At 37.4% G+C, this 27826-nt stretch overlaps 8 protein-coding genes across 9 annotated transcripts; 6 read left to right on the top strand and 2 right to left on the bottom strand.

Moving 5' to 3' along the window:
* The first annotated feature begins 68 nt into the window (after window positions 1–68).
* LOC9301803 (transcription factor MYB111) lies at window positions 69–3558 on the top strand. The gene is made up of 3 exons (XM_002865683.2): window positions 69–483; window positions 810–939; window positions 2482–3558. The coding sequence occupies exons 1-3, from the start codon at window positions 351–353 to the stop codon at window positions 3248–3250; spliced, it is 1032 nt and encodes a 343-aa protein (XP_002865729.1). The 5' UTR covers window positions 69–350; the 3' UTR covers window positions 3251–3558.
* Window positions 3559–5926: 2368 nt separating this feature from the next.
* LOC9300055 lies at window positions 5927–7322 on the top strand. The gene is made up of 3 exons (XM_002865682.2): window positions 5927–6405; window positions 6517–6743; window positions 6874–7322. The coding sequence occupies exons 1-3, from the start codon at window positions 6241–6243 to the stop codon at window positions 7253–7255; spliced, it is 774 nt and encodes a 257-aa protein (XP_002865728.1). The 5' UTR covers window positions 5927–6240; the 3' UTR covers window positions 7256–7322.
* Window positions 7323–10620: 3298 nt separating this feature from the next.
* On the top strand, window positions 10621–13606 carry LOC9301801 (importin subunit alpha-5). The gene is made up of 10 exons (XM_002865681.2): window positions 10621–10937; window positions 11061–11154; window positions 11244–11335; window positions 11415–11546; window positions 11623–11808; window positions 11884–12047; window positions 12131–12209; window positions 12392–12520; window positions 12641–12768; window positions 12849–13606. Exons 1-10 carry the CDS (start codon window positions 10734–10736, stop codon window positions 13198–13200), a joined length of 1560 nt encoding a protein of 519 aa, XP_002865727.2. The 5' UTR covers window positions 10621–10733; the 3' UTR covers window positions 13201–13606.
* Window positions 13607–14419: 813 nt separating this feature from the next.
* LOC110230767 (importin subunit alpha-1-like) lies at window positions 14420–16855 on the top strand. Its single transcript, XM_021034584.1, has 9 exons — window positions 14420–14737; window positions 14830–14921; window positions 15006–15128; window positions 15215–15403; window positions 15481–15644; window positions 15728–15806; window positions 16001–16132; window positions 16243–16370; window positions 16462–16855. Exons 1-9 carry the CDS (start codon window positions 14656–14658, stop codon window positions 16733–16735), a joined length of 1263 nt encoding a protein of 420 aa, XP_020890243.1. The 5' UTR covers window positions 14420–14655; the 3' UTR covers window positions 16736–16855.
* Window positions 16856–17114: 259 nt separating this feature from the next.
* LOC110230760 (agamous-like MADS-box protein AGL97) lies at window positions 17115–18617 on the bottom strand. The gene has a single exon (XM_021034549.1). The coding sequence runs from the start codon at window positions 18556–18558 to the stop codon at window positions 17260–17262; it is 1299 nt and encodes a 432-aa protein (XP_020890208.1). The 5' UTR covers window positions 18559–18617; the 3' UTR covers window positions 17115–17259.
* Window positions 18618–18756: 139 nt separating this feature from the next.
* LOC110230761 (importin subunit alpha-1-like) lies at window positions 18757–21840 on the top strand. Of its 2 annotated transcripts, none has more exons than XM_021034558.1 (11): window positions 18757–18849; window positions 18945–19036; window positions 19414–19574; window positions 19667–19770; window positions 19860–19982; window positions 20054–20236; window positions 20317–20471; window positions 20543–20621; window positions 20837–20965; window positions 21074–21201; window positions 21288–21840. In XM_021034558.1, the coding sequence occupies exons 3-11, from the start codon at window positions 19490–19492 to the stop codon at window positions 21589–21591; spliced, it is 1290 nt and encodes a 429-aa protein (XP_020890217.1). In that variant the 5' UTR covers window positions 18757–18849; window positions 18945–19036; window positions 19414–19489; the 3' UTR covers window positions 21592–21840. The 2 variants fall into 2 exon arrangements, with proteins under 2 accessions (XP_020890217.1, XP_020890223.1); XM_021034564.1 differs by having other exon boundaries at window positions 18759–18849; window positions 18929–19036.
* Window positions 21841–21981: 141 nt separating this feature from the next.
* Window positions 21982–24521, top strand: LOC110230769 (importin subunit alpha-1-like). Its single transcript, XM_021034594.1, has 9 exons — window positions 21982–22298; window positions 22385–22498; window positions 22608–22712; window positions 22801–22926; window positions 23002–23184; window positions 23265–23419; window positions 23489–23567; window positions 23854–23981; window positions 24062–24521. Exons 1-9 carry the CDS (start codon window positions 22278–22280, stop codon window positions 24360–24362), a joined length of 1212 nt encoding a protein of 403 aa, XP_020890253.1. The 5' UTR covers window positions 21982–22277; the 3' UTR covers window positions 24363–24521.
* Window positions 24522–25841: 1320 nt separating this feature from the next.
* On the bottom strand, window positions 25842–27089 carry LOC110230771 (agamous-like MADS-box protein AGL97). The gene has a single exon (XM_021034605.1). It carries the CDS (start codon window positions 26918–26920, stop codon window positions 26015–26017), a length of 906 nt encoding a protein of 301 aa, XP_020890264.1. The 5' UTR covers window positions 26921–27089; the 3' UTR covers window positions 25842–26014.
* Between the last annotated feature and the right edge of the window lie 737 nt (window positions 27090–27826).

The raw sequence follows: 27826 nt of genomic DNA, 5'->3' as shown, positions 1-27826 counted from the left end.
CATGTACATGTATATGCAAGTACGTATTTAGGTATAAAAGTATACATAGTAATAAATATCTTGTAATCACGGAAAAAGGGTAGAGAGGGACCAAAGGTTAGAAGGAGAGGTACGTGGAGTGTCTTATGTGCCGATGGTTTTTAGGATGGACAATACATAACTTTTAATTCCACCGCAACGTGGTTCATTTCAGAAACCTCACTCTCTCTTTCCCTTTTGTCCTCTCTATATTAATCACCTGAATGGTTTCTTCTATTCTCACTACCTCACTCTCTCACTCAAGGGTCCAAAAGTGTTTTCTCTTTTTCAGTTTCTCTTTCTCTTTTTGACAGAAGAGATCGAGAGAAACGATGGGAAGGGCTCCGTGTTGCGACAAAATCGGATTGAAGAGAGGTCGATGGACCGCCGAGGAAGATGAGATCCTCACCAACTATATTCAGACCAATGGTGAAGGTTCTTGGCGATCTTTGCCTAAGAAAGCTGGTATACATTTTTTTTTTTTTTTGATAACTCAGAGTAAATTACAAGACCTATGGAAGGGTCTAAGACTAATCTCAGGTTTTCAAGAAAGCTTGTATATACATCTTTATATATCCAAATTACCTTTCCTCATCGTCGATATATCTCTCGGTCTAGTAATTGCTTAGATTTTAACATTTGAAAAAAGTACTAATTTCTTTGAGTCGTTGATGCATGGAATGGAAACATGAAAAATGTACAATCTAGTAACAAAAATTATGATGTTATATTAATAGAAAAGAAAACTGCTTTCTATGTATATATATGTTCTAATGAAAATTAATGTGTAGGATTGCTGAGATGTGGAAAGAGCTGTAGACTAAGGTGGATAAACTATTTGAGAAGAGACTTGAAAAGAGGAAATATTACGGCCGACGAAGAAGAAATAATCGTCAAGTTGCATTCCCTTCTCGGCAACAGGTATTAAACAAAAATTAATCAACGTCACAATCGTTCATTTATATGTGATTCATAATTTTGTTATATTTACAATTTTGCCACTACTTGAATAGTGACTGTAAATGCTGGGGTCACGTAGACAGTACAATTACATGCATGTCTTGTCAACTTAAGAAACATATAGAAATGGTCAGAGTTCGAACCAACCGTCCAAAAATAAAATAAGAAACAAAATTTATCAAATGTAATTCAATGTATTGCCATGAATGATCTTGTGACCATCGTAACTTTTCAGCGGTTGATCACTGTTGGAATTGTCCAACCTTTAAAAAATAATATATATACGAGAATATCCAATTTGACTTTTTGTCAATAAAAAGCTTTGGCATTATGTTGCTGTATATCCAACGGAATTGACCTCTCTAATTAGTCTTGTCTCATGTGTATTTTTGTGTACGGCCTTGATTGTTACTGGCTCTGTGGCCAGTTGGTCACTGTAACTATGAGTGGCAAAGTGGTAATGAGTCTATAGAGTTAACGCATTGTTATAGCTCCAAATTCAAATTTTACTGTGCCTAAACTTCTAGGGTTATTCATTTGGGTTTTGATATTTTTTTGTGATAAATTTTAGAAATTTATTTACCGATAAATGAACACATTTCTAGAACTAAGGCATTTCGACGAAATAAGGCAACTGAGGGGTTGATCGTTGTTGGAACTAGGCCTGGGCAAAAAAAAGGACCCAAAATCCGGACCGAAAAATTGGTTCGGGGTGGATACGGATAAGAGAAAATTACCTCATTGGGTACAATTTTTGTAAATCCATGGGTATCGGGTCGGTCCGGATATTACCCGTTACCCGAATACCTGAACATATATTTAAATATCCAAAATATTAATTATATTTAATTTTAATATAATTTAATTATCTAGAATTACAATTATAAATCTAAATATGTCAATAAACTTTAGTCCTAAATATCCAAAACAACCAAACTATCCAAAAATTATTTGTTATGTTTGCAAAAATTTAGCAAAATGTATTCAAATATAACTAAACTTATAAAAATTAAACAAATTTTTAAAGTTTTTTCGGATACCCGATATTTTACGTACAAAACTCTACATTTTACATATAAAATATCAAAACCGAACGGGTACCCATATTTTTTGGGTATTTATAGGGTCTAAAATTTTTTACCTAGACCAACCCGAACCCGATTAGACCCGACCCAAACCAAAACCGAATATTTAGAATTACCTTGTTAGGTAGTAAATTCAATACCCATTAAATCTAAACCTGAATGAATTTTATCCGAACCTAAACGTGTTACCCATATGCCCAGACCTACGTGGAACAGTCCAACCATTTATTAGTTATAAGTCTATGCAATTTTTTTGACTTCATACATTTTGTTATAATACATTTGGTACTGAATTAATGAAAACTGAAAAGCCAACTTGTATAGAGTGTGTACACTGTACACATAATTAATTGATTTGTCTAAATTCATTTATATAGTCTCAACTCTCACGTGTGTGACTGTGACTATTTTCTTATAGATGGTCACTTATTGCAACACATCTACCAGGAAGAACAGACAACGAAATTAAAAACTATTGGAACTCACATCTCAGCCGCAAAATCTACGCCTTCACTGCCGTTTCCGGAGATGAACATAATCTAGTCGTCGACGATTTAGTCCTGAAGAAATCTTGTTCTTCGTCTACTGGAGCCAAGAACAATATTAAGACCAAGAAGAAGAAGAAAGGAAGAACTAGTAGGTCATCCATGAAGAAACACAAGCAAATGGTGACGGCCTCGCAATGTTTCTCACAACCTAAAGAGCTAGAGAGTGAGATCAGTGATGGAGAGAAAAATGGTAATTTCGAAGGAGAGTCTTTGGGGCCTTATGAGTGGTTGGATGGTGAGATAGAACGGCTCTTGAGTGGTTGTGTCTGGGAGTGTACTAGTGAAGAGCCTGTGATTGGAGTAAATGATGAAAAGGCTTGTGAGAGTGGGGACAATAGTAGTTGTTGTGTCGGTTTGTTTGAAGAAGAACAAGGAAACGACACAAAGATTGGTCACATAGGAATTACAAACGTTGATGATCATGGTATGAAGGTGGAAAAGGAAAGAGAGGGAAGTGTTTTGAGTTCGACTTCGAATGAAAATAATGATAAAGATTGGTGGGTTGGTCTATGTAATTCTTCAGAAGTTGGGTTTGGGATTGATGAGGAGTTGCTTGACTGGGAGTTTCAAGGTAATTTGACTTGTCAAAGTGTTGATCTCTGGGATCTCTCAGACATTGGAGAGATAACATTGGAGTGATACTACCGAGCAAGTAGATCGTACATGAGAAGGCGTAGAAACCCAATAAAACATCGATCTTTTGATTCTAAAGTCTAGTGTTTTGTTTGGTTATAGTGGATCTTGTAGTTATGTAGTAGCTTGTTGGAGTGTTTTTTAGAGAGTTAGGAGATGTAGTTTCTAGTTTGCAGCACGTTATGCCTTTTTTTTTTTTTGTGATTTCTTCGTTCTCTTTTGTTTCTAGTTATAATGTTTGTTTGTTCTTTTTTTTTATGTTTCATTGTGAATATTCTGAAATAATGATGAATATATTGGGAATTTTATAAGCATATGTTTATACTTTTATGTGTTAAAATTCTCAAGTTTCAACGAACCGCCTGACTATAACTCCTAAGGTGTTTGTCTAATTTTTTGTTTCAGTTGATGTAAATAACTTTTTTTTGTTGGCTAATAAATTGTTGATAGGTTCAAGTATTTGACTCAGCTAGTATTTTACTCAAATTAGATTTTACCTGCTTATACTTTCACACACTCTTGTCTTTTCTCTCCTGTGAAGTTTTAAATTTTTTTGAATTATGGGTCTAAGCCCGTACACCTCCTCAGGCCAGAAACCAGAACATTTTATATGGTTCCCTCCCAAGTGTCACTCGAACCGGCGACCTCTAGACTTTGCCTGAGAGTCTATACCAATTAAACTATTGACACTTGGTTTGAAGTTTTAATTTACCTTTGAAGAGTTCAAATAAAACTACCAAATACTCAAGAATGTTTGTTTATAATTACACAACTATATGTACCAAGGAGATCGATGATCAATATCTTGATGCGAGTATAAGTAGGTCTTCAAACGACATATTTTCACAAGCTCTTTTCTTTTATGACTAAAAATTATGAGCATGAGCATATAAATCCATACAATTCTCAAGTAGGAGACCATAACATTGGTTTCGTCCCAATAATTAATAGTTTGAACTCTCAACCGCATGGTCCAGAGACCATTTAGTCAATCAAATATAATGCTTATATTTGGTTACTTTTCACAAAGTACGACATAAAGAGAGTTTAATAATGCAAAAACAATCTAGAACTTTTGATCATATTTTTTTGAACTCTTTTGCTTTCCTTTTCTTTATGAAGAAAACTATTATAATTTTTAGAGGATTTTTATACTGGATTTTCAGAGTTAATGAAGAAAAAAAACATAAAACAAAATAGTAGTATGAATAAGTAAAGAAAAAACAATAGACATAGTGAAAGATTCACTTAGGCACTTGCGTGATGGACTCGAGAGTTGTCTCTAAGAAAGAAGATATATAACCAAAGAACTTGAATAGCACCATTGACTGTCCAACGTTATTGAAAGCTCTATTCGATATTGGAACTTTTTTCCTCTTTTAAATGTTATTGATCAATACCTTTATGAAAGCTCTATTCGATATTGGAACTTTTTTCCTCTTTGAAAGCTCTATTCGATAGGATTTGAATCTTTACCTTTATGTGGCTTGTACAATGAATATGGCTTGCTATGAATTTTAATTGGTATGAAGCTACCATGTTTTTTTTTATTTTAAAATTTAATTTTTTCAAAAACCAAAATTTGCAACAAATAAATATAAATAATTTATTAAAATTGTCTCTAAAATTTCGAAGGATAATGGTAGGAATTTGGTAGGAGGCGTATCGTAGGAAACTGGTAAGATAATTTTGGTAGGTAATTGGTGAGAAATATTTCGTAGGAAAATTGAAGGAATAAATTTCCTACGAAAATTTGGTAGGATAATGGTGAAAAAGACCCTACCAATTTCCTACGAAATTTCCTACGCGATTTCCTACGAACAAGTTTCGTAGGAAATTTCTAACTAATTTCCTACCAAATTCTATTTCCTACGGGAGATTCCCTTCAAATAATTTTCGTAGGAAATTGGTAAGAAACGTCTATTTCCTACCAATCTCCTACGATTTTGGCCGTAGGAAAACGCAGCATTTCTTGTAGTGTGAAACATCGATTTAAAAAATGTTATTGAAACTCATATACTATCACAAATAATATCAATGTTAAACAACAACTAAATATATATATATATTTATAATATATTTATTATTGTAAAAAATTTATTTAAATAAAAAAGTACTTTAACAAGAATTTGTTAAGAGTTAAAAGTTCTAAGAAAAAACTAACTAATGCAATGACTCAACACACAAACATGTTGTTTTCAAAGCTATTGCGACCAGTGTCGGCAACAAAAAATATATATATATATATACTATCACAACGGCAAACACAACATCGGCAAGACACTAAAATAAAGGTGATGACAAGCTAAGTAGTGTTGATTAAATTCGACGCTAAGATATCAGCGACACGAGCTCGTTTTCTCTCTCGCTATATACGTCTATGCTTTTGAAATGGAGTATCAGAAACCGCTTCCTCTATTGATTATGAAAGCTTTTGGCTTCTATTGAAAATAACACGCCTCACATGATTATATTAATAAATAATATACATTGAAATAAGACAACACTCACGAACAAAGTTCATCACCTTTTTTTTTTTTTAAGTTCATCACCTTATCTTTATCTTTATTTACTTTCAAAATAATGAAAGGTACGATGTTCTTGTACGAACACAAAATAAAAAGAAGAAAACAATGTTCTTATGTGTACGTGTACATTCTGTTAAAAGAATCATCCAACTAGCTCCATTAACGAACTCTCGTCACATTATATATTTTACACATCATCTATTGAAGGACACTATACCAAAATAGTATAGTATTTTTAAAAAGATATCCGAAAGAGAACCTGCGAATCTTGGCCTTTAAGCAACCTTTGGCTGAAGCAATTCTTCTATTCTCCTCTCCTTTTTTTCATTTATTTATCAAATATATTCCACTTTATTCGTTTCTTCCAACTTTCAATGCCTCTCATATATAGATGTAAAACAAATCAAAGTATAATAACTTTCAAAACATGTAACTTCGATTCCTATCTATTAGAAATTGACGAGAGATATGTCGAGAGCAAGAGTACGAGCTGTGACCCATCAAGATCTTGTTCCAAACCCGAAAACCACAGATCTCAGCAGCAAAACCGGTATTTTCATCGCGGTTTTGACTATAATCTTTGGCCTCTCCTGCTTTGTTCTCTGCCTCTATGCCGAAGCAACGAGATCTCAGGTACATTACTAGATGGTTCGATGATTATATTTAGTCTATATTATATCATTGCCATTACTCTCTTCCATGTTCGGTCCAAAAATGTTGGCAATGATTCCCAATTTCATGTAGGCGACATGGGGAAGCAAAACGTGCGTGTATAACGGTAGCGGGAAAACGCCGTTGTTGTGCGGTGCGATTGCGTTCGTGGGACTAGCGGTGGCGATGGTGGGCTTGCACATGTACTTACTTATCGCAGTTACCACATCGCCACCGCTGGTTCTAGTTGAGTGGGATCCTGACTCTGTTCCTGCGAAGAGGCTCACGTTTCAAGCTGCCTTCTTCTTCGTCTCAACATGGTAAGTAGACTTATTCTAACACAGGAATGAATGTCATGTATTTATAAAAAAAATAATAATAATTTGTGTTACTGACCATAGCTTAAGTTAATGATAATGTTGTAATTATATTATTTTTTGTTCCTATAAGGGTTTGCTTTGGTGTTGGAGAGGTTCTACTGTTGGTTGCACTTAGTGTGGAATCAGGACATCTAAAGAACTGGTCTAAGCCAAAACCGACTTGTCTAGTAATCCGACAAGGCTTGTTTTCAGCGGCCGGAGTGTTCTCACTTCTAACCGTCTTTCTAGCCACGGGACTTTACCTAACCGCTCTACAAGCACATAGAATCTCTAAGGATCTTCAAAACACTCATAGAGAAATCCTCGAGGCATCAGTTCTTTATGCATCTCCTCCAAGATCGCCCACGAATCGGATGGCTACGGTAGCTCGAGAAGGTCCTGCTACGGTTAGAGATGAGTCGACGTCTTTGGAATATCTTGTTTCTTTAAAGCAAATTGCACATATAGTATAGTGTACAATGTATAGTAGCTAAGATATACTAGTTAACATAATCATACGAGAAAAACAATGTTCTTACATAAGCAATACAAAAGTACATCTCCGCACCAAAACCTACTTTGTCCAATCAATAAATGAAACCTCTGAACCAAACCAGTTTTATACACCGTCCCAAAAACCTACATTAAACCGGTTAGCATAATTCACAGATAAAAAACTGTTTCTAGTTTTCTACCTGGTTCAAGATCCACAAACTTTAGCCTGGTTCTCATAAATCTGAAGTTTCCCTAAAACTCAAACCAGACCAAACTAAAATCAATGTAAAATCAGATAGCAAACATAACCATCTTCATGGTTTACTTCGGTTAGGTTCAAATTCAGTCTGATTCCCACTCCTCTGTCCTCAGGCTTTTTTCTGACCAGTGGATCGTTTTCTGCCTATTACAAACTTACTTGTAGCTGTGTCGTTGCGCGATAGCTCTGTTGTCACTGGCCGGACAACTGATGGAGGACGAGTTCCAGGAGCAAAGAGTCTTGGAACTTCAGAAGCTTCTGGCCAATCAGAGACACTTGGAAGCGGATTAAAATCAGCTGCGTAAACTCGAAGTGAACTCTCTGTATTGTAACAGTCATCTACATACTGCAAATGGTCACTGTTCATCCTCCTGCAAGCTGCTAACACATGCGAACACGGATACTTGCAAAGTTGCCATATTCCACACATGCAAACCCGGTTGCTAAAATTAACAACAAATCTCTTCTTTCCAACTTGCATCATTTCCGTGACCTGACACCTCTCTCCGGTCTGGTCTAATGGCAATACATCATGTGTTTGAGAAGCTACCTTGTACTCTTCAAGATTTTTCATGACATGTTTAGCGAATAGGTCTCTTCCGTTCAGTGATTCTGTTGGATAACCATGACGGGATTTGAAAAGCTTTGCCAGGTCATCAAAGATTAGCAAGATGCAAGTTGTGATTGGAAAATGCAGAGCTTTGTTTATGAAACCATAAGTCGTAAAGATTTTGTTTGCAGTCATGATCCCAAACCTAATCCCGCCATCATCGTAAGCCAGAGCCCATCGACGCAGAGGCATTTTTTCTAACCATTTTCGAGCCTCTGGGTCCATCTTTTCGATTTTCTTCAAGTAATAATCGAAACTTGATATGTCCATCGTAGACCCAGCCTTGTAAACCAACTCTGTCATGAAGTTGTTATGGAAAACGTCATAAAATTTAAAGCACATATGCCTCAGACAGAACCGGTGTTGCGCCCACTGACACTCAGGTTCGTTAACAACTGCAACTATGTCAGGATTCAGACTTGTTATAAGACAAACACCTTCCCTTTGCGTCACTTTATTTCTGATGCAAGCAAAGAACCAACGCCAGGTATCAGCTGACAAACTTTCTTGGGTAGTAATTGCAAACGCAAGTGGAAAAAGCCGGTTTTCAGCATCAAATCCCCCTGCAACCAACATTTTTGCAGGGTAATTACCGTTCAAGTCTATTGTATCCACTATGATCAAAGGTCTCAAGTGAGGAAACCCTTGAATTGACTGCTGAAACGCCCAAAACACGGAACGAAAGGTTGCATCTTTGGGATCAGGAAAAAGATCATATTGCCATTCCAAGACCATCTTGTTAGATGAGCTAAGGGCTGCCATGAACTTGGGCAGGGCCGGCCCATGGGTAAAGCCCATGAAGCAAGGGCTTTAGGCATCAAATAATTATAAGTAGTTTTAAAGGCATCCATTTTTAAAAAGTTACTTTGGTCTAGTGGTTAGATTGAAATCTTTTGTTGTACATGTCACGGTTTCGAATCCCATACATGTTAAAACTTGTATTTTTTTTTTTATAACAGCTTTTGTTAATGGGCCAAAAAAATTTTTGCTTTAGGCACTCAAATAGTTTGGGCCGGCCCTGAACTTGGGCAATACATTAAAACTGTTGTCCAAATCTCGCAAGATTGCAGTGATCGCTTTCTTTTTAGCATCCCACATATTAGTGCTCGAGACTGTGTAACCAAATTCTTCTTTCACCCACATGTTTAGCTCTGCAACTGAGAGCGAGGGCTGAGCCTTGATTAGACCTTTGAGCTCACCTGCCAGAAAATCTGAGCTCACATTTGCTGGCTTACAACTATGTGGACCTACATATTCTGTTATCTTGATGCCATTGTTGTTTGTTTTAGCAGCCTTAAGAATCCATACGCAGAGCCAGAGATTCGTACATTTATATTCATAGATACCAGAAATGTCACTTTCGTTTTTAGTGTAATTTCGATGTCTTCGATAAGAGTACAACTTCACTGCTTTCCCCAACTCATATTTATCTCGAAAAAGCATCCCAAGATGCAACTCACGTTCATCAAGCCATGAACTAGAGAAAATCATCTGCTCTGAGACATTATCTATGAGGCTTTTTGTTGGAACTGGATTTTTCATATTCGAATCCTTCTGCACAGCCCCAGCATTACCACCATTTTTTCCACAATTACCGCCATCCGTACCAAAGCTTTTTGTTGGAACTGGATTTTTCAGATTTGAATCCTTCTGTGCAGCCTCAGCATTATCACCATTTTTTCCACAGTTACCGCCATCCGTACTCTCATCTTCCTCAATCCATCCGTTACTGTTACCCTCCTGCAGAGTTTTTAATGTGTTATCTCTCACATTTACATCTGCATTGGTGTTAATATCCTCTTGCCGAGAACGTTTCCGGGTCACCTGATTCGCCAAGGAACTAGCAACAGGACCAACACCTTCATCAGGAACCGGTTTGACTTCTAGATACAACTCCACATTGTTAATAGAAGGATGACAACTTGGAACCTCAAGCATAGTCTCTAAACTACAATCAATAGGCATCTAAAATTCAAAACGTCATATTTATGTTCGTAATTTGTATAAAAATCATAAATTTGAAATTAAAATCTTGTTTTCATGTGTTTAATACAATTTTAAAAACAATATTATATAAATTACTTAATTATAATGGATTAATATGTTTTTAAAATATTAAATAGCCCTAAAACTAATCCCTGATTAATCCCCGTGTAATCCCCGATTTTCTTGCTAGGTGCTAGGCGCACCCTCACCGCCCGACTAGCGCCTAGCGATTTTTTGAACACGGGTTTAACATTTTAGTTTTGTCCAAAAAAAAAAAATACTTTAACATTTTAGCCGTTTTAATACTTTTAATGATTGTAAACTATATATATATTTTTTTTGACAGCAATATACTTTATATTAAATTTAGATTATTATTTATTAATCATTGAATTTTACTGTTTAATTACGGTAAAATAATTAAAAAACGATAATTAGAAAACCCTCCCGCTTCTTTAAATTGAAACTGTTGTCGCTTCTTCTTCATCACCATTCTTGCGTTCTCTTCTTCACTTTGCAAATCCCTTTTCTGTTGAAATTTCTAGGGTTTCTCTTCGTTGATTCGAATTTTCTTTGGAGAGGTTGAAGAATCGAGAAAGCTATGTCCTTGCGACCGAGCGCGAAGACAGAGATCCGTCGAAGCCGTTACAAGGTCTCTGTTGATGCGGAAGAAGGACGCAGAAGAAGAGAAGACTTTTTAGTCGAGATTCGTAAGAACAAACGCAAGGAAAGCTTGATGAAGAAACGCCGCGACGGTGTTAGTGAAGTTTTGCCTCCTGCTTCCGACGATCCCTTTGATAGTTTGGTAAAAGTTTGATCTTTGGTTTTGGATTAGTGAAGTTTAGGTTTTGAAAGATACGACCTTTATCGTTTTACTCGAATGGTTTCGAATTGGGTAATTAGATTAGATCTCTGGTGATGGTTGTAGTTGGAGATAGCGAATATGATTACTGGGGTTTTCTCGGATGATCCTTCATTGCAGCTTGAGTACACGACTCGGTTCAGGAAGATTCTATCATTGGGTAAAATTCTTCAACTTTTCTTGATCTTGATTTGAAAAGATACGAACTTTATCGGTTTCTATAAGTTTTGTGCTCTTATATATGTTCAGATAGTAGTCCACCTATCGATAAAGTGATAAAATCTGGAGTTGTGCCACGTTTTGTTAAGTTTCTTAAGAAGGATGATTACCCTAAGCTTCAGGTTAGAAGAAAAAGTTCCCATCTTTGATGATTAGTGTAGTCTTTGGTTCTGATTTCTGAATTCTGTGATCTTTTTATAGCTTGAGGCTGCTTGGACTTTATCAAACATTGCTTCTGGAACATCTGAGCATACCAAGGTGGTGATTGATCATGGTGCTGTTCCAATATTTGTTCAGCTCCTTGCTTCCCCTGATGGTGATGTCCGTGATCAGGTATAGTGCTTCTTTGAATGGGTTATCTATGTGAGTTCAAATTCTGAAAAGTTTGATGTTACACCTAATTTTTCAGGCTATATGGGGACTGGGTAATGTTGCTGGTGATTCAATACAGTGTCGTGACTTAGTTCTTAACTCTGGGGCATTTCTTCCACTCTTGCATCAACTGAATGAGCCTGCTACGTTGTCGATACTTAGAAATGCTACTTGGACTTTATCAAACTTCTTCCGTGGCAACCCTTCGCCGCTCTTTGACCTGGTATACTAACTATCGCCATATCCTTTGACCTGGTATACTTCTTCCTGTACTTAACTTGTGAAACATGATTAACAGGTGAAACCTGCTCTCCCTGTACTTAAACGACTTGTTCATTCGGATGATGAACAAGTCTTGTCAGATGCTTGCTGGGCATTTTCAAATCTGTCTGATTGTTCAGATGAAAATATCCAAAGTGTGATAGAGGCTGGTGTTGTCCCAAGACTAGTTGAACTTCTCCAGTTAGTACTTCTCCAATATAAAAGTTTAACCCCTTTTGCTGACAAGTTTGGATACTGAAGGCTGACAATTTTTTCTTTTGCAGACACCCTTCTCCAGTTGTGCTTGTTCCTGCACTTCGTACCATTGGGAATATAGTTTCTGGAAATAGTCTGCAGACCCAGGTATGTAATTCATTTTCCATTTATGGAACCTTCAAGAACACTTCTGTAGTGAATTTATCGTTTTTTCAAAGCAATAGCACTATCAAAAGCTTATTTTGTTATCCTATATCATTATATGTTGCTTGAGTACAATGTTGAGATTAGATTTTGTAACCAAATAACTCTTTGAACTTATTTTTCAGTGTGTGATCAATTGTGGTGCTTTACCCGTTCTTGCGGACCTGCTTACTCAAAAATATACGAGAGGCATAAGGAGGGAATCTTGCTGGACGATTTCAAACATCACTGCAGGCATAAAAGAACAAATTCAGGTGAGCAGTTTTTGTTTGCTTCCTCACGTACATGAACAAACTTACATATCTGTATATGACCGCCCGTTGCTATCACTAAATGTGTACTATTTGTCTTTCTTTCACTAATGATGATAACAGTCGGTTATTGATGCAAATTTGATTCCAACGTTGGTCAATCTGGCTCAACATGCCGAATTTGACATAAAGAAAGAAGCTGTATGGGCAATTTCAAATGCTACCGGTTGTGGTTCTCCTAATCAAATCAAGTACATCCCTGTCTACTTTCTTTATCACTTTTTTAATGCTTATTGATCATCAATTCACAATCTCCATTGGTGTGTATCAGATATTTGGTGGAGCAGAATTGCTTAAAAGCTTTATGTGACATCCTAGTGTGTTCAGATCTAAGAATCATCTTAGTGTCTCTAGATGGATTGGAAATGATTTTGATGGCTGGAGAGGTGGAGAAGAACACAAGACACGTGAACTCTTATTGTCAAATGATTGAAGATGCGGAAGGGCTAGAAAAGATCGAGAACCTGCAGCTCCATGTCAACAATGAGATCTATAACAAGGCTGTGAAGATTCTGCAAACATACTGGCTTGTAGAGGAAGGTGGTGATACTGATGATGATCATGATGATGATGATGATGATGGTTGTTCTCAACCGGGCTTCCAGTTTGATTTTACTCGTTAAGATCCCACAAAATCTGACATTGAAGGAAAGGCATGCACATATGACGGGTCAAACTCAAAGAGTGAGTCAAGTGTCAAGTTCTTGATGACATAAAAGCATTGGCTCCATTTTTCACGGAGTCCACATTGTTTAGTGTTTTTGAAGTATTTTGGGGCTTTTAGAGTTGATGCAGCATCTGGTGTCTACTTATAGTTGAAAGTTCACTCAAATTCTTGAAATCTCCTTGGTGATTATAGAACAAACAAGGGTTTTGTGAGGTTAATTAGCATTAACAATTTTTACTATGCAAAGATTTTTAGTAATTCTTTAAAGTATGTATGTGTTATTTGATCATTACTAAAACCACAAAGTTGACCACTCGAAGAAACCGTACTCAGTTCCGTATTTGATCAAACACCGGTCAAAGTGGCGCCAAAGAAAAAAAACACCTTTTCCTCTGTTTCGCCGTTTTGGCGGGTGGCTTCTTCTGATAATAGACAAGGAATAAAAGGGCATTTTCGTCATTTAAAAACCAAAATCATAGGCATTGAGGTTCCAAAATCTCTCTCTATGTGACACTCTTCTTCTCCACTCTCTTCTCTGCATGTTTTGTGAAGAGACGTGATTTTTTCTAAACCCTAATAATCAGATTGATTCTTACTACTTTCTTTATTACTTTCCTTGATCTCTGTTTTCAAACCCTAGATTCCCCCATCGCGCACTAAGCTTCGATTTAGACCCTAAAAATTCACTGAGAAGGTAAGTGATCTTCTTCTGATCTCGTCTTCTATTTAGATTCGAGTGAAGATGATCTGTTGAAAATGATGGCTCTGTGTTTGTTTGTTTGATTCAGAAACCATGAAAACAAGAGCTGAAGATATGATCGAACATAACAACAAGAAGACTTGGGTTGATTGTGGTACAAGCAAACCCCATCATTGGCGTTGGCGTGGTGGTCCTATTAACCCTAATTTCACTCCGATTTGGGGGAAATCGTCTCATCCGATCCTAACCAATACGCCTCCGAAGAAATTGAAATTTGGGTTTGATTAAACCAGAGTTAAACCCAAAACCAAACTGAATCAATTTAATTTGATTAAACCGGGTATTAATCGAAACTATATCAAACCAAACCGGTTTTCTGATAACGATAATTAGAAAATCGTTATTGTTTTTTTCCTTTGGCTTCTTTAAACGCATCAGTTTTTCGCTCCTTGGCCATTTTTGTTTGCATTCTTGCTCAATTGCAAATTTCTTTGCCTCTTTCACTTCTCAGTTTGATTTTTTCGAGGGTTCTCTTCAAGTTTTGTAAACTGCGATTCTCTTGGAAGAGAGGTCAAAGAAGAGAGAAAGCCATGTCGCGGATACCCAAAGCCAAGACAGATGAGGTTCGTCTAAACGTGTCTCACAAGTAATCAATCTCTGGTTTTGGGTTTCGTTTTGATGCAGTTTTTGATTGTGTAGGTGGTCGAAGATATGATCGATGGTCTTTTTTCAGATGATCCTTCAAGACAACTTGAATACGCTACCAAGTTCAACGCATTTTTATCATCACACGGTAAAAAACTTCCTCTGTTTACTTTCTTTACTTTTCTTGATCTCAATCTGAATGTTTCTTTAAGTTTCTTTCTTCTTATATATGTTGTCCAGAGGAAAACCTTCCTTTCGATGAGATAGAAGTATCTGTATTTGTGGCACGTTTTGTTGAGTTTTGTAAGAAGAACGATAAAACCGAGCTTCAGGTTAGGAGAGAAAGTTCCCATAAATATTTATATTGTAATGATTGGTCATATTGTCCTCTAATTCTGATATTCCATGATCGTTAGTCTGCTGCTGCTTCCGTTCTAATAAACATGTCTAAAAGGAACACCAAAGTGCTGATTGATCACGGTGCTGTTCCAATCTTTGTCCATCTTCTTCGTTTCGATACTGGTTATCTCCAATTTCAGGTAATATTTTACTTCTTATAGATAAAAATGCCACATATGAGTTGAAATTTTTGATGAAAATAATTGATGTTATACCTGATTTGCAGGCTACATGGGCACTAGGTAATGTCGCTAGTGCTTCAACACAATCCCGTGACGATGTTCTAAGGTGTGGTGCATTGATTCCACTGTTGGCTCAGCTGCATGTGAATAATCATATAATGATGCTTAGATTCGCCGCTTGGACTTTGTCAACGTTCTGCTTTGGCCAGCCTCGGCCTCCATTTCACCAGGAGGTCTAGCTTCTCTCTCCATCTCCAGTCTTTGTTTCCTCAGTTTGTATACATTTAACATATGGAAACATGATTAACAGATGAAACCTGCTCTCGCTGTACTTGGACAAGTTCTTCGTTTCAATGATAAAGAAGTCTTGTCACATGCTTGTAGGGCACTTTATTATCTGTTTGATGGTTCAAGAGAAACCTCCCAGAATTTTATCGCCGCTGGTCTTGTCCCAGGACTAGTTCAACTTCTTGGGTTAGTACTTACTCCAAAACAAAATTTTAAAGCCTTTGCTACATGTTTAGATAATGAAGGCGGACAATTTTATTCTTTTGCAGATACGGTTCTCCAGCTGTGATTGAACCTGCAATACGTACCATTAGGAATCTAACTAATGTAGATGATCAGCAGACCAAAGTATGTACTTTATATTCCATTTATGGTACCTTGTAGAACACTTCTTGGTCATAATGTCTCTTGAATGATTATATCACTATACTGATATAAGTTGAGAGGATGCATTGTCATATGTTGCGATTAGATTTAGTAAAATTGTCTCTCTTTTACACTCCGATTAGGCTCTGAATAAACCTCTTTGAACTTATTTTCAGATTGTGGTGATCAATTGTGGTGCTTTACGACTTCTTGCCAACCTACTTACTCAGAACCATCAGATAGCCATAAAGAGGGGCGCTTGCTCGACGATTTCAAACATCACTGCAGGCACTAAAGAACTAATTCAGGTGAGAAGTTTTTGATTGTTGTAGTTGCAGAACATAAAAAATAAATTTACCCTCATGTTGCTATCACTAATTCTTTTCTATCTGTCTCTCTTTACTCTAATGTATAACAGTCAGTTATTGATGCAAATTTGATCCCAATCTTGGTCAATATTGCTCAAAATGCTAAACTTGGCATAAAGGAAACAGCTTTATGTGCAATTGTAAATGCCACCCTGCGTGGTTCTTATGCTCAAATCGAGTATGTCGTCCTTGTCTTTTCTCTATGTTACTTCTCATTGCTTTTTATTGATCATATCAAGTAACAATCTCCATATATTGGTGTGATTCAGATACTTGGTGGAGCAGGGTTGCATACAAACTTTTTGTGATCTCCTGATATGTCCAGATCGAAGGATCATCTCAGTGTGTCTGGATGGATTGGAAAACATTTTGAATGCCGCATGGGCAGAGAAGAAGATAGAAGACATGCAAAGTTACTGTCAGCTGATTCAAGATGCGGAAGGGATAGAAAAGATTCAGAAGCTGGTACAAATCGTAAGCTATGAGATCAACACGAAGTCTTCGAAGATTCTGCAAACATACGGGATGATATATAAAGGATGATGAGCAGACACAACAACCTCCAAGTTGATGATCATCTTGGTTTTTCAGTTGTCAGAGAACCAAGTTCCAGTTCTTGTGGAGGATTCAACTTCAATTGAAATGTTACAAAAAAAAAAAAAATCCCAACTGTTAAAAGTCTTCATCTACTCGGTGAGATCCCACACTAGCTGATATTAGAGTGTAAAAAACCTTTGATGGAGGGTCAAAACTCAAAGAGTATAGTCACGTTCTTTGGTGGAAGCTTTGGCTCCATTGTTCAAGTTTCATGGAGTTTACTTTGTTTATGAAAAGAAATGATTTTGGAGATGAAAAACTACAAAACAAAGCATAGAACCAGAACTCAAATTATATTATTAAACCAAACTGAAGCAGGACCAGTTTGAGTTCGATCAATTTCCCTCATCTATGGAAAACTGATCGAGGTCAAACCAGACACTTCATTCATTACATCGATAAGACATATCTCTAACCAAATAAAGAAGTAATTAGAAGTTAATTTGAAAGAAGATGCAGAGAGATTATCTTCAAAGTGCAGAAATAGTGTTTGCAAAGTCGTGGAAAAAATCAGAGAATCTTAGATCATCTCCATCCAAACATCTCTGAAACACCAAATCTGAATCTTCAAGGCCCTCAAAATCAGAACAAAGATTTGGATCCACCAAGACATGATCATCAACAACAGCTTCGGAATTGGTCAAAAGAGTTGCAGTAGTAGTCTCCTCAAGTTCCTGATGAGTGTTTTCGGAAAACCAATGATCGAGGGAGCTTTCAAAATTAGTCTCGAAATCAATGAGTTGATCAGTATCCATCTCCAGATCATAGTCCAAGTTTCCTTCAGGTAAAGCATTGTTGTTGTTATCCATGTCTTGATCATAATTCAAGTTTACTTCAGTTAAAGCATTGCTGTTGTTGTCCGTAACACAAAAACTTCCACAAATGGAGAGAATCTGATCTTGTTCTTCAGTGATCTCGTTGAAAGTTGCAGGTGATTCATCAGGGACGCAACAAATTGCAGAAGTACTAGACTGAAGATTTAGGGTTTGATGATCTGGCTCTTGACTAATCTCGTTGAAACTTTGTGGTAAATCATCAGGGATGCAACAAATTGCAGAAGTGGACTGAAGATTTAGGGTTTGATCATGAGTTCCGTGGTCTGAAACAATTATTCTCTTCACGTTGTTCTTCAGGTCCTCATGATCATTAGCGAAAGCTTGATTACTGACTAAAGCTTCCTCCGCACGCAATTCCTTGAGATTACTCAACAACGTCCACATGGAATCGATGGCGTCACTAAGCTCTTGGGGATTCTCCGATCTGGGAAGGCTCTCGTTATTCCACCAAAACCCTAACCCTAGATTCTTACGAGTCAAACATATACCAACGTCTTCCCTCATCGCTTTGTTATCCTCCTGAACAGGAACAGGACGTTTTCCCGAGAGAAAAGCAGAGACAATGCCATCAACGGAGGAGTGACCGAAAGAGTAGAAGGAGACGTTGGATTCAGAAGAAGGAGGAGTCGCTAAGATAGCGATTTGTGCACCGGAGAGAAGACAAAGCTGAGAGGCTTTGCTATAGAGACCTTCACGGCGTTTGGTGCAAGTAACCCTAAGAGAATCTCTCTTCTGTATCATCTCAATCGCAATTTTCCTCCTCGTGCCTCCTTTTTTCACCATTCTGATTTTCTCAATTTCACCACAGAGAGACTTCAAAGAGAGAGAAAGAGAGAGAGTTTTTTGTTTCTGCGTGTGGAGAAAGATAGGTGACAAGTACTGAAGGCTACTACTATCGCTCATATAAATAAGGAAATATCGAAACCCCATCATTCTCCTAAACCAATTTCGACCAGGTAAACACTAAACCGATATCGTTTCCATAAAACCTAATTAAGAGCCAAACCAATTCGATTTCAATTTTTTTAACGGTTAGCATAATTAATAAACCATCGCTCCTAAATCTATTTCATCTAAACCTTCATGGAGTCACTTTGTTTCGTTTTGAGACAATCTCTCTTCTCTCGAACACTCTTCTTCACTCTCGTCTCTACATTTTATCTCAACAGGTTGTGACAGCAAGCTTCGATTAAAACCCTAAAAAATTCAAATCACAGTGAGAAGGTAATGATCTGCTTCTGATTCGGGTGATCGAAGATTATCTGTCGAATATGATTCTGATCGCTCTCTGTGTTTGTTTCAGGTCTTGGTTGATTCAGAAACCATGAAAACAAGAGCTGAAGTTATGATCGAACAGACCAACAAGAAGACGACTTTTGCTGATTGTGGTTTTTGGCGTGGTGGTCATAAGGTTAGACCTATAAACCCTAATTTCACTCCAATTTGGGGGATAATCGAGATTGATCTGATCCGATCCTAACCGATACGCCTAACAAATTGAAATTTGAGTTTGATTAAACCGGAGTTAAACCCAAAACCAAACTCACTCAATTTAATTGGATTCAACCGGATTTTAATCGAAATTAAATCTAAACCATACCGGTTTTCTGCCGAGCGCTAATTAGAAAATCGTTTTTTTCTTTCTTTCTTTCGCTTCTTGAAGTGTTTTTCGCTCCTTCACCATTTTTGTTTAGACTCTTTCTCAATTGCAAAAGTTCTTTGCCTCTTTCACATTTCAGTTGAGATTTCTAGGGTTTCTCTTTAAGTTTCGTAAATTGCTTTTGATAGGTTGAAGAAGAGAGAAAGCCACGTTGCTTGAAACCCAAGCTTCGTTTAAACAATCTCACACCAAGTTTCAGCAGCTATGAGTTTACTCGATGGCCTTTCTTCAGATGATCCTTCAATACAGCTTGAATCCGCTACCAAGATCAACAGGTTTCTATTAGATGGTAAATAAAACTTCATCTCTGTTTACTTTCTTTACTTTTCTTGATTTCGATCTGAATGTTTCTTTAAGTTTTGTGTTCTTATATATGTTAAGGAATGAAAGGAAACAGTACTCTTAATATCGAAGATCTGATACGATCTGGAGTTGTAGCTCGTTTCGTCCACTTTCTCTGCAATGACGAGCTCCCTTTGCTTCAAGTTAGATGAAAAAAAGAACCCCCATCAAATTGATATTTACGATTATCAGTGTAATCTTTGATACTGATATATTTAATGATGTTTTCTAGTATGAGGCAGCTTGCGGTCTAACAATCATTGCTGATCTTAAACCGGATCTGGTAGTTGATCAGGATGCTGGTCCAATCTTAGTCGAGCTTCTTGATTCTCCTAAACATTATGTCCGTCAGCAGGTAGGCATTGTACTTATGTAGTAGGTATGAATGCTTTGTCACAGATATGAGTTTTGACATTATTCTTGCAGGCTATATGGGCACTGGGTAATGTTGCTAATCATACGATACACCGTGACTATGTTCTTGGATGTGAGGTATTGAAGCCACTGCTGAGTCAGCTGTACAAGGATACTAACTTGTCGATGCTCAGAATTGCCACTCGGACTTTGTCTTACTTGTGTCATGGCATGCCTCCGCCTACCTTTGACGAGGTCTTCTTACTTCTCTTTCTCTCTGTTTCCTCTGTTTGTATACGTCCAATACTTTCAACATATGAAGCATTGATTAACAGGTGAAACCTGCACTTGAAATACATCTTAATTCAAGTGATGAAGAAGTCTTGAAGTATGTTTGCTGGGCAATTTCGTATCTGTGTGATGGTTCAGAAGATGTAATCCAAAGTGTTATTGAAGCTGGTTTTGTCCCAAAACTAGTTGAAGTTCTCCGGTTAGTATTTTTCAGGATCCTTTATTGTGACATGTTTGGATACTGAAGGCTGACAATTTTTTCTTTTGCAGACACCCTTCTCCAGTTGTGCTTGTTCCTGCACTTCATACCATTAGGACCATAGTTACTGCAAATAATCACCGGATCCAAGTATGTAATTCATATTCCACTTGTGGAGATATCAAAACGATAAAACTGTCAAAAGCTTATTTTTATCACAATGTCTCTAGAATGTTTAGTAGAAAAGATGCAGTGCTTTCTTTGTTATATGTTCCTTGTTTACAATTTTGTGGTTAGATTTTGTCACCAAACAACGAAGTGCTCTGCGTATGCTCTGAATAAATCTCTTTGAACTTATTTTTCAGTGTGTGATCAATTGTGGTGCTTTACCCATTCTTGGCGACCTGTTATCTCGAGACTATGGGAGATACATAAAGATAGACACTTTCAATACGATTATAAGCATCACTTCAGGCTTTGGAGAACAAATTCAGGTGAGAAGCTTTTGTTGCTTTACGATTTCATCAGTTATTAATTGTTGTAGTTGCAAAACATATACTAATCTTTTTCTATTTGTCTTTCTTTTCCGCTGGTGGTAACAGTCAATTATTGATGCAAATATGATTCCAAAGTTGGTATATCTGGCTCAAAATACTGAACTGGAGTTGCAGAACGAAGCTGTATGGGCAATTTGCAATGTGACCACAGGTTGTTCTGATGATCAAATCAAGTATGTTCTTGTCTTCTCTCGTTTTTACTTTGCATTTCTTTCTATTGATAATAAAGTCACAATCTCCATATATTGGTGTGATTCAGATACTTGGTGGAGCAGGGTTGCATAAAGCCTTTATGTGATCTCCTGGTATGTTCAGACGTAAAGATCATCTCAGCGTGTCTGGAAGGATTGGAAAAAATGTTGAATGTCGGAGAGGCAGAGAAGAACATAGGAGAGGTGAACAATTACTGTCAGCTGATTGAAGGTGCGGAAGGGCTAGAAAAGATTGAGTACCTGCAAAAACACGAAAGCGAGGAGATCTACGAGAAGGCTTTGAAGATTCTGGAGACATACTGGGATGAAGAGGATGATGAGGAGACACAACGACCTCCAAGTCCAAGGTGATGGATCTTGGCGACATTTTGATCTCTCCGTCACTGGTTCGTCAATTGAAAGTACAGAGTCGATAGAAGAGCTTTTGCTCCATTTTTCAAGTTTGATGTTTACTTTTGTTTCGTTGACGTTCTGAGGTTATTGGAGATGTCTTATGAGTAAAAAATAAACAAACTAAAAAGAAACAAAAGAAAACTTAGCCTCAAATAACAAGAAAATCCTAATGGTTAATTGCTTTGTTTCCCTGCAACGATCTTAAAATTTGGTAGAGATCTTAAAATTGAACGGCTACGATCAAATATACTTGTGAAACCATTGACCACGAAGAAACCGTAATCTGATCAAAAGTGGCGCGGGAAAAAAAAAGATTTCCTCAAAGTTTCCTATTTCGCCGTTTTGGCGGGTGGCTCCTCTGATAATAGACAATGAATGAAAGGGCATTTTGGTCATTTACAAACCAGATCATAGGCATTGTGCTTGCGGTGTCTCTCTCTCTATCTGTGTGACACTCTTCTTCTTCACTCTCTTCTCTGCATGTTTTGTTGTGAAGAGACGTGATCTTCTCTAAAACCCTAATAACCAGATTGATTCTTCTCCTTTCGTTACTACTTTCCTCTACCTCTGCTTTTTAAACCCTAGATTCCCTAATCGCGGCGCTAAGCTTCGATTAAAACCCTAAAAATTCATCTCTATTGAAAATGCTATATCTCACTGACAAGGTAAATGATATGCTTCTGATCTCTTCTTCTATTTAGATTCGAGTGAAGATGATCTGTTGAAAATGATGGCTCTGTGTTTGTTTCAGGCCTTGGTTGATTCAGAAACCATGAAAAGCAGAGCTGAAGAATTTATGGAACAGAACAAGAACAAGGCTTTTGCTGACTGTGGTACAAGCAAACCCCATCATTGGCGTTGGCGTGCTTCCTCTATTTACTTTATTTACTTTTCTTGATTTCGATATGAAAGATTCCTCTACTTTTCTTGATTTCGAATGTTTCTTTAAGTTTTGTGATCTTATGATCTGTCCAGGAATGCAAGGAAACAGGATTCTTAATATCGAAGATATGATACGATCTGGAGTTGTAGCTCGTTTCGCTTACCTTCTTCACTATGAAGACTACCCTCAGCTTCAAGTTAGAAGAAAAAAAGAACCCCCATCAAATTGATATTACGATTATCAGTGTAATCTTTGATACCGATATATTCAATGATCTTTTCTAGTGTGAAGCAGCTCGCGGTCTAGCAATCTTTGCTGCTTATATACCGGATGTGGTAGTTGATCACAATGTTGTTCCAATCTTAGTCACGCTTGTTGCTTCTTCTAGAGATTATTATGTCCGTCAACAGGTAAGCATTGTACCTATGTAGTAGATATGTATGAATACTTTGTCACTGATATGAGTGTTGACATTACTCTTGCAGGCTATATGGGCACTGGGTACTGTTGCTTATCATCGAAGACACCGTGACTACGTTCTTAAATGTGGGGCATTGAGGCCACTGCTGATTCAGCTGTACAAGGATACTAACTTGTCGATGCTCAGAATTGCCACTTGGACTTTGTCTAACTTGTGTCATGGCATGCCTCCGCCTACCTTTGACGAGGTCTTCTTACTTCTCTTTCTCTCTGTTTCCTCTGTTTGTATACGTCCAATACTTTCAACATATGAAGCATTGATTAACAGGTGAAACCTGCACTTGAAATACATCTTAATTCTAGTGATGAAGAAGTCTTGAGATATGTTTGCTGCGCAATTGCGTTTCTGTGTGATGGTTCAGAAGATGGAATCCAAAGTGTGATTGAAGCTGGTTTTGTCCCAAAACTAGTTAAAATTCTCCGGTTAGTATTTCTCAGAATCCTTTGTGACATGTTTGGATACTGAAGGCTGACAGTTTTTTACCTTTTCAGACACCCTTCCAAGTATGTACTTGGTCCTGTACTTCATACAATTGGGACTATAGTTACTGGAAATAATCACCAGAGCCAAGTATGTAATTCATATTCCACTTATGTTGTCCACTTTGTGGACTAATCGTTTATCAAAACGATAAATCTATGGAAAGCTTATTTTTACCACAATGTCTCTAGAATGTGCTTGCTTTGTTATATGTTCCTTGTTTACAATGTTACGATTAGATTTTGTAACCAAAAAACAAGTGTTCAGGCTCTGAGTAAACCTCTTTGAACATATTCTTTAGGCTGTGATCAATTTAACCCTTCTGTAGCTATTACTAATTGTGTTCTATTTGTCTTTCTTGCACTGATGATAACAGTCGGTTATTGATGCAAATTTGATTCCACCGTTGGTCAATCTGGCTCAAAATGCTGAATTTGAGATAAAGAAAGAAGCTGTATGTGCAATTTCAAATGCCACCGTGGGTGGTTCTCCTAATCAAATCAAGTACATCCCTGTCGTCTCTCTTTATCACTTTTTTCATGCTTATTGATCATTAAGTCACAATCTTCATTGATGTGATTCAGATACTTGGTGGAGAAGGGTTGCACAAAACCTCTATGTGATCTCCTGGTATGTCCAGATGTAATGATCATCTCAGTGTGTCTGGATGGGTTGGAAAACATTTTGAAGGCCAGAGAGGCGGAAAAGAACACAGGAGACGTGAACTATTATTGCCAACTGATTGAAGATGCGAAAGGAGTGGAAAAGATTGAGAACCTGCTAAAACACGAAAGCAATGAGATCTATGATAAGGCTTTGAAGATTCTGGAGACATACTGGGATGTAGAAGAAGATGATGAGGAGACACAACAACCTCCAAGGTGATGATGATCTGGTCTTTCAGTTCCAGTTCCTGTTGGAGGATTCAACTACAGTTTTGTTTTGTGAAGTTTTTGAGACTATCAGAGATGGATTACACATCGGTATTCTTAACGTGTATGAAACTTTTTGACTACTATTCATCTTTCCAAGTGGATTATATAATCTCTCTAGAACATTTGGGTATATGTTTGTTTAATCACTCTCATATAGAGGGACACATGAAGTTTGATCTCGAGCTTTGGCATATTTGTGACTAGGTTTTAGATATGTCTTGATCATTAGACGTAGTAAGTTGTAATATATGTCTAGTATTCAAACAACCAGCTGCATACAAGCTACTATGACTCACTTAAGGAATCGGCAGCAATAGGCTATGTACCTGAACGTAAATGTTAATCAAGAGGAATTTGTCCTAATCCTGCAGTTGTGTTGCATTGAAAGAAATGGCTACCGTTTAGGTTTAAGAAGAGCAAATAGGAGTTATCAATCCGGCACTTCAGTCGATTCAATATCTCGGGTATGTATGAAACCACAGATTCTTTGGTTCTGCCTGCCTCGGAAATGAGAATTTTGCTGGTGTTGATTCTCTTCGGCTGTCTACAAAGAACAAGAATGCGATCAATCATCTGGATGTTCCGGTTTTCGTTGAACCTGTAAATGATCCACCGTTTATTAATGTTCCTCAATATATAATGCTGGAGAGTAATGGGAATGAGTCAGCTTAAACCAAACTTAATGGAACCTTGCCAAATTATATAACCAAAAGAACTATGGTTTGATTTTAGTTTGGCTTCAATTAAGCTTTTTAGTTTGTTGATGGTTCTTTTTTGTTTCATTTTGTTTAGTCTAAATTTGATTAGTTCGGTTTTTCATTTTGAACATGAAGATCATATTAGACGCATATTTGAACGTACATGTAATAAAGAGATAGGTGATTGGTGGAATGGTCATTTCGAGTTTTGCTTGGAAAAATGGTTTGGTACACATCTCTAATACCTTTATGTCACTTGGTTGCAGTTATAGGATCTGTGATTGTGGTAGAGTCTCTTGTGGTCTTCTCTCTCGCTACTCTGATTCTGTTCTTCACTTTCAAATGCGCATTTCTACTAGTACACGAGAGAAGAAGTGAACATTATGCCCACAAGAATTTGCAGAAACCAACGGTAACCAAAAAACTCATCTCTCTCTTGTGTTTTCTTGTAACCATTTTGTGTTCAAACATAAAAAAAGGTAATTCTCACTTCTGGTATAGACACATATGTGGAATTTTCAGCAAGCAGAATAAGACAAGCCTCAAAGGTTGATGAATCTGAAGAATCTCATGGAAGAAAGCCAGGGATTGCTTAGGCACATGCATATGCTTTTTTGGTCACGCATGCTTCTGTTGTAAATGCTCATTGATTACCTTTTTGGTTATCTACCAAAATTTATCAGATAAGATCAGCCATAGATTAAAGAATATATATTTCCTTTTTGATCCGAGTAGATTTATAGACAAATGACATGAGTTTAGACTTTAACAAACAAATAAGTCAAACACAAAACAGAGAACCAGAACACAAATACAAATACAAAACATGAAACCAGAACTTAAAACATTATCATTAAACAAACCAAAACTGAAGCAGAACCAGTTTGAGTTCGATCAATTTCCCTCATACATATATGGAAAACTGATCGAGGTCAAACCAGTTTGCATTAGTCTCCTCAAGTTCCTGTTGAGTGTTGTTGGAAAACCAAGCATCGAGGGAGCTTTCAAAATTTGTCTCGAAATCAACGAGTTGATCAATATCAATATCCATCTCTGGACCATAATCCAAGTTTCCTTCAGGTAAGGCATTGTTGTTGTTGTTGTCCGTAACACAAAAGCTTTCACAAATCGAGAGGATCTGATCCTTCTCTTCATCATCGAGTACAACGAGATCATCAGGGACGCAACAAATTGTAGAAGTATTGGACTGGAGATTTAGGGTTTGGTCTGGCTCTTGAGTAATCTCGTTGAAATTTTCAGGTGAATCATCAGGAATGCAACAAATTGCAGAAGTGGACTGAAGATTTAGGGTTTGATCGATCTTCTCGATTTTCTTCAAGTCCTCGTGATCATTAACGAAAGCTTCCTCCGCACGCAATTCCTTGAGATTACTCAACAACGTCCACATGGAATCGATGGCGTCACTAAGCTCTTGGGGATTCTCCGATTTGTTAAGGCTCTCGTTATTCCACCAAAACCCTAACCCTAGATTCTTACGAGACAAGCAGATACCAACGTCCTCCCTCATCTCTCTGTTATCCTCCGGAACAGGAGCCGAAACAGGACGTTGTCCGGAGAGAAAAGCAGAGACAACGGCATCAACGGAGGAGTGACCGAAAGAGTAGAAGGAGACGTTGGATTCAGAAGAAGGAGGAGTGGCTAAGATAGCGATTTGTGCACCGGAGAGAAGACAAAGCTGAGAGGCTTTGCTAAAGAGACCTTCACGGCGTTTAGTGCAAATTGGCATGAGAGAAGTCTTCTTCGTAATCTTCTTGATCTCAATCTTCCTCTTTGTTCCTCTGTTCACCATTCTGATTTTCTCAATTTTCAGTGTGGAGAAAGATAATTGAAGTGAAGGCTTCTATCTCTCAATCTCATATAAATAAGGAATATGAGATGAGGAGACACAACAATATAATTACCTCCAAGGTGATGGATTTTAGCCCAACAACATCAAATTGTTAGATTTCCTTTTTTTTTTTTTTTTTTTTTTTACCGTTTTAACTTTTAAGTAAAGGTAAAACTATCTTTTTAACTTCCATCCTTTTTCCTTTTTGCAACCCTAATTCTCGACAGCTGCTCTTTTTCCTTTTTTCTTTGGGCTAAAATCTTTTACAAAAGAAAAGGGAGGGACTAGTGAGTGTTTAATCCTTCATATGAGAAGTAACTGGAATATAATAGGATCATCCTTTTGCTTCTAATTTCTTGTGAATTGTTGCTACCAGTGGAGAAAAATAATCGATCAAACATGAGTGAAGAAACATTAATAATATATCAAAGGAGTGAATTGTTCGAAAACGCGATGGGATCTATCGCGGGATAGGCTTGTTTGTATCTGTGAGTTGGTTAACTAGGTTCATTATCGAACTCTTGTGGCCGACATTATGTTCTTCGTGGTCAACATGGAAAGACGAATCAGACGTAGTGGTGTTACTTTCTGCAGCACCGTTCTTGGTTTTGGGCGTTGTGGTAGTGCGGTCCGTTCCGGTTCCAACAGCCAATACCAACTGTGGAGCAGGAAATATGTCTGTCTCAGTCGGGATTATGATGATAGCTATGTGCATTATGTCACAGCGTCATATCATAGAATTGTCTGTCTGTGCATTTTCGCTACTGGCTGGAGGAATGGCCGTCTCGCTTCTCTATTCGCCGTCAAAAGATATATGTATGCAACATGTTGTCTACACCGATTTTGTTGTGTTTGTATGAGGTTTGA

The sequence above is a fragment of the Arabidopsis lyrata genome, assembly GCF_000004255.2.
Source record: "Arabidopsis lyrata subsp. lyrata unplaced genomic scaffold ARALYscaffold_8, whole genome shotgun sequence".
NCBI lineage: Eukaryota > Viridiplantae > Streptophyta > Magnoliopsida > Brassicales > Brassicaceae > Arabidopsis > Arabidopsis lyrata.
The sequence above is the reverse complement of the archived record's forward strand: the minus strand, read 5'-3'. Positions and strand labels throughout refer to the sequence as shown.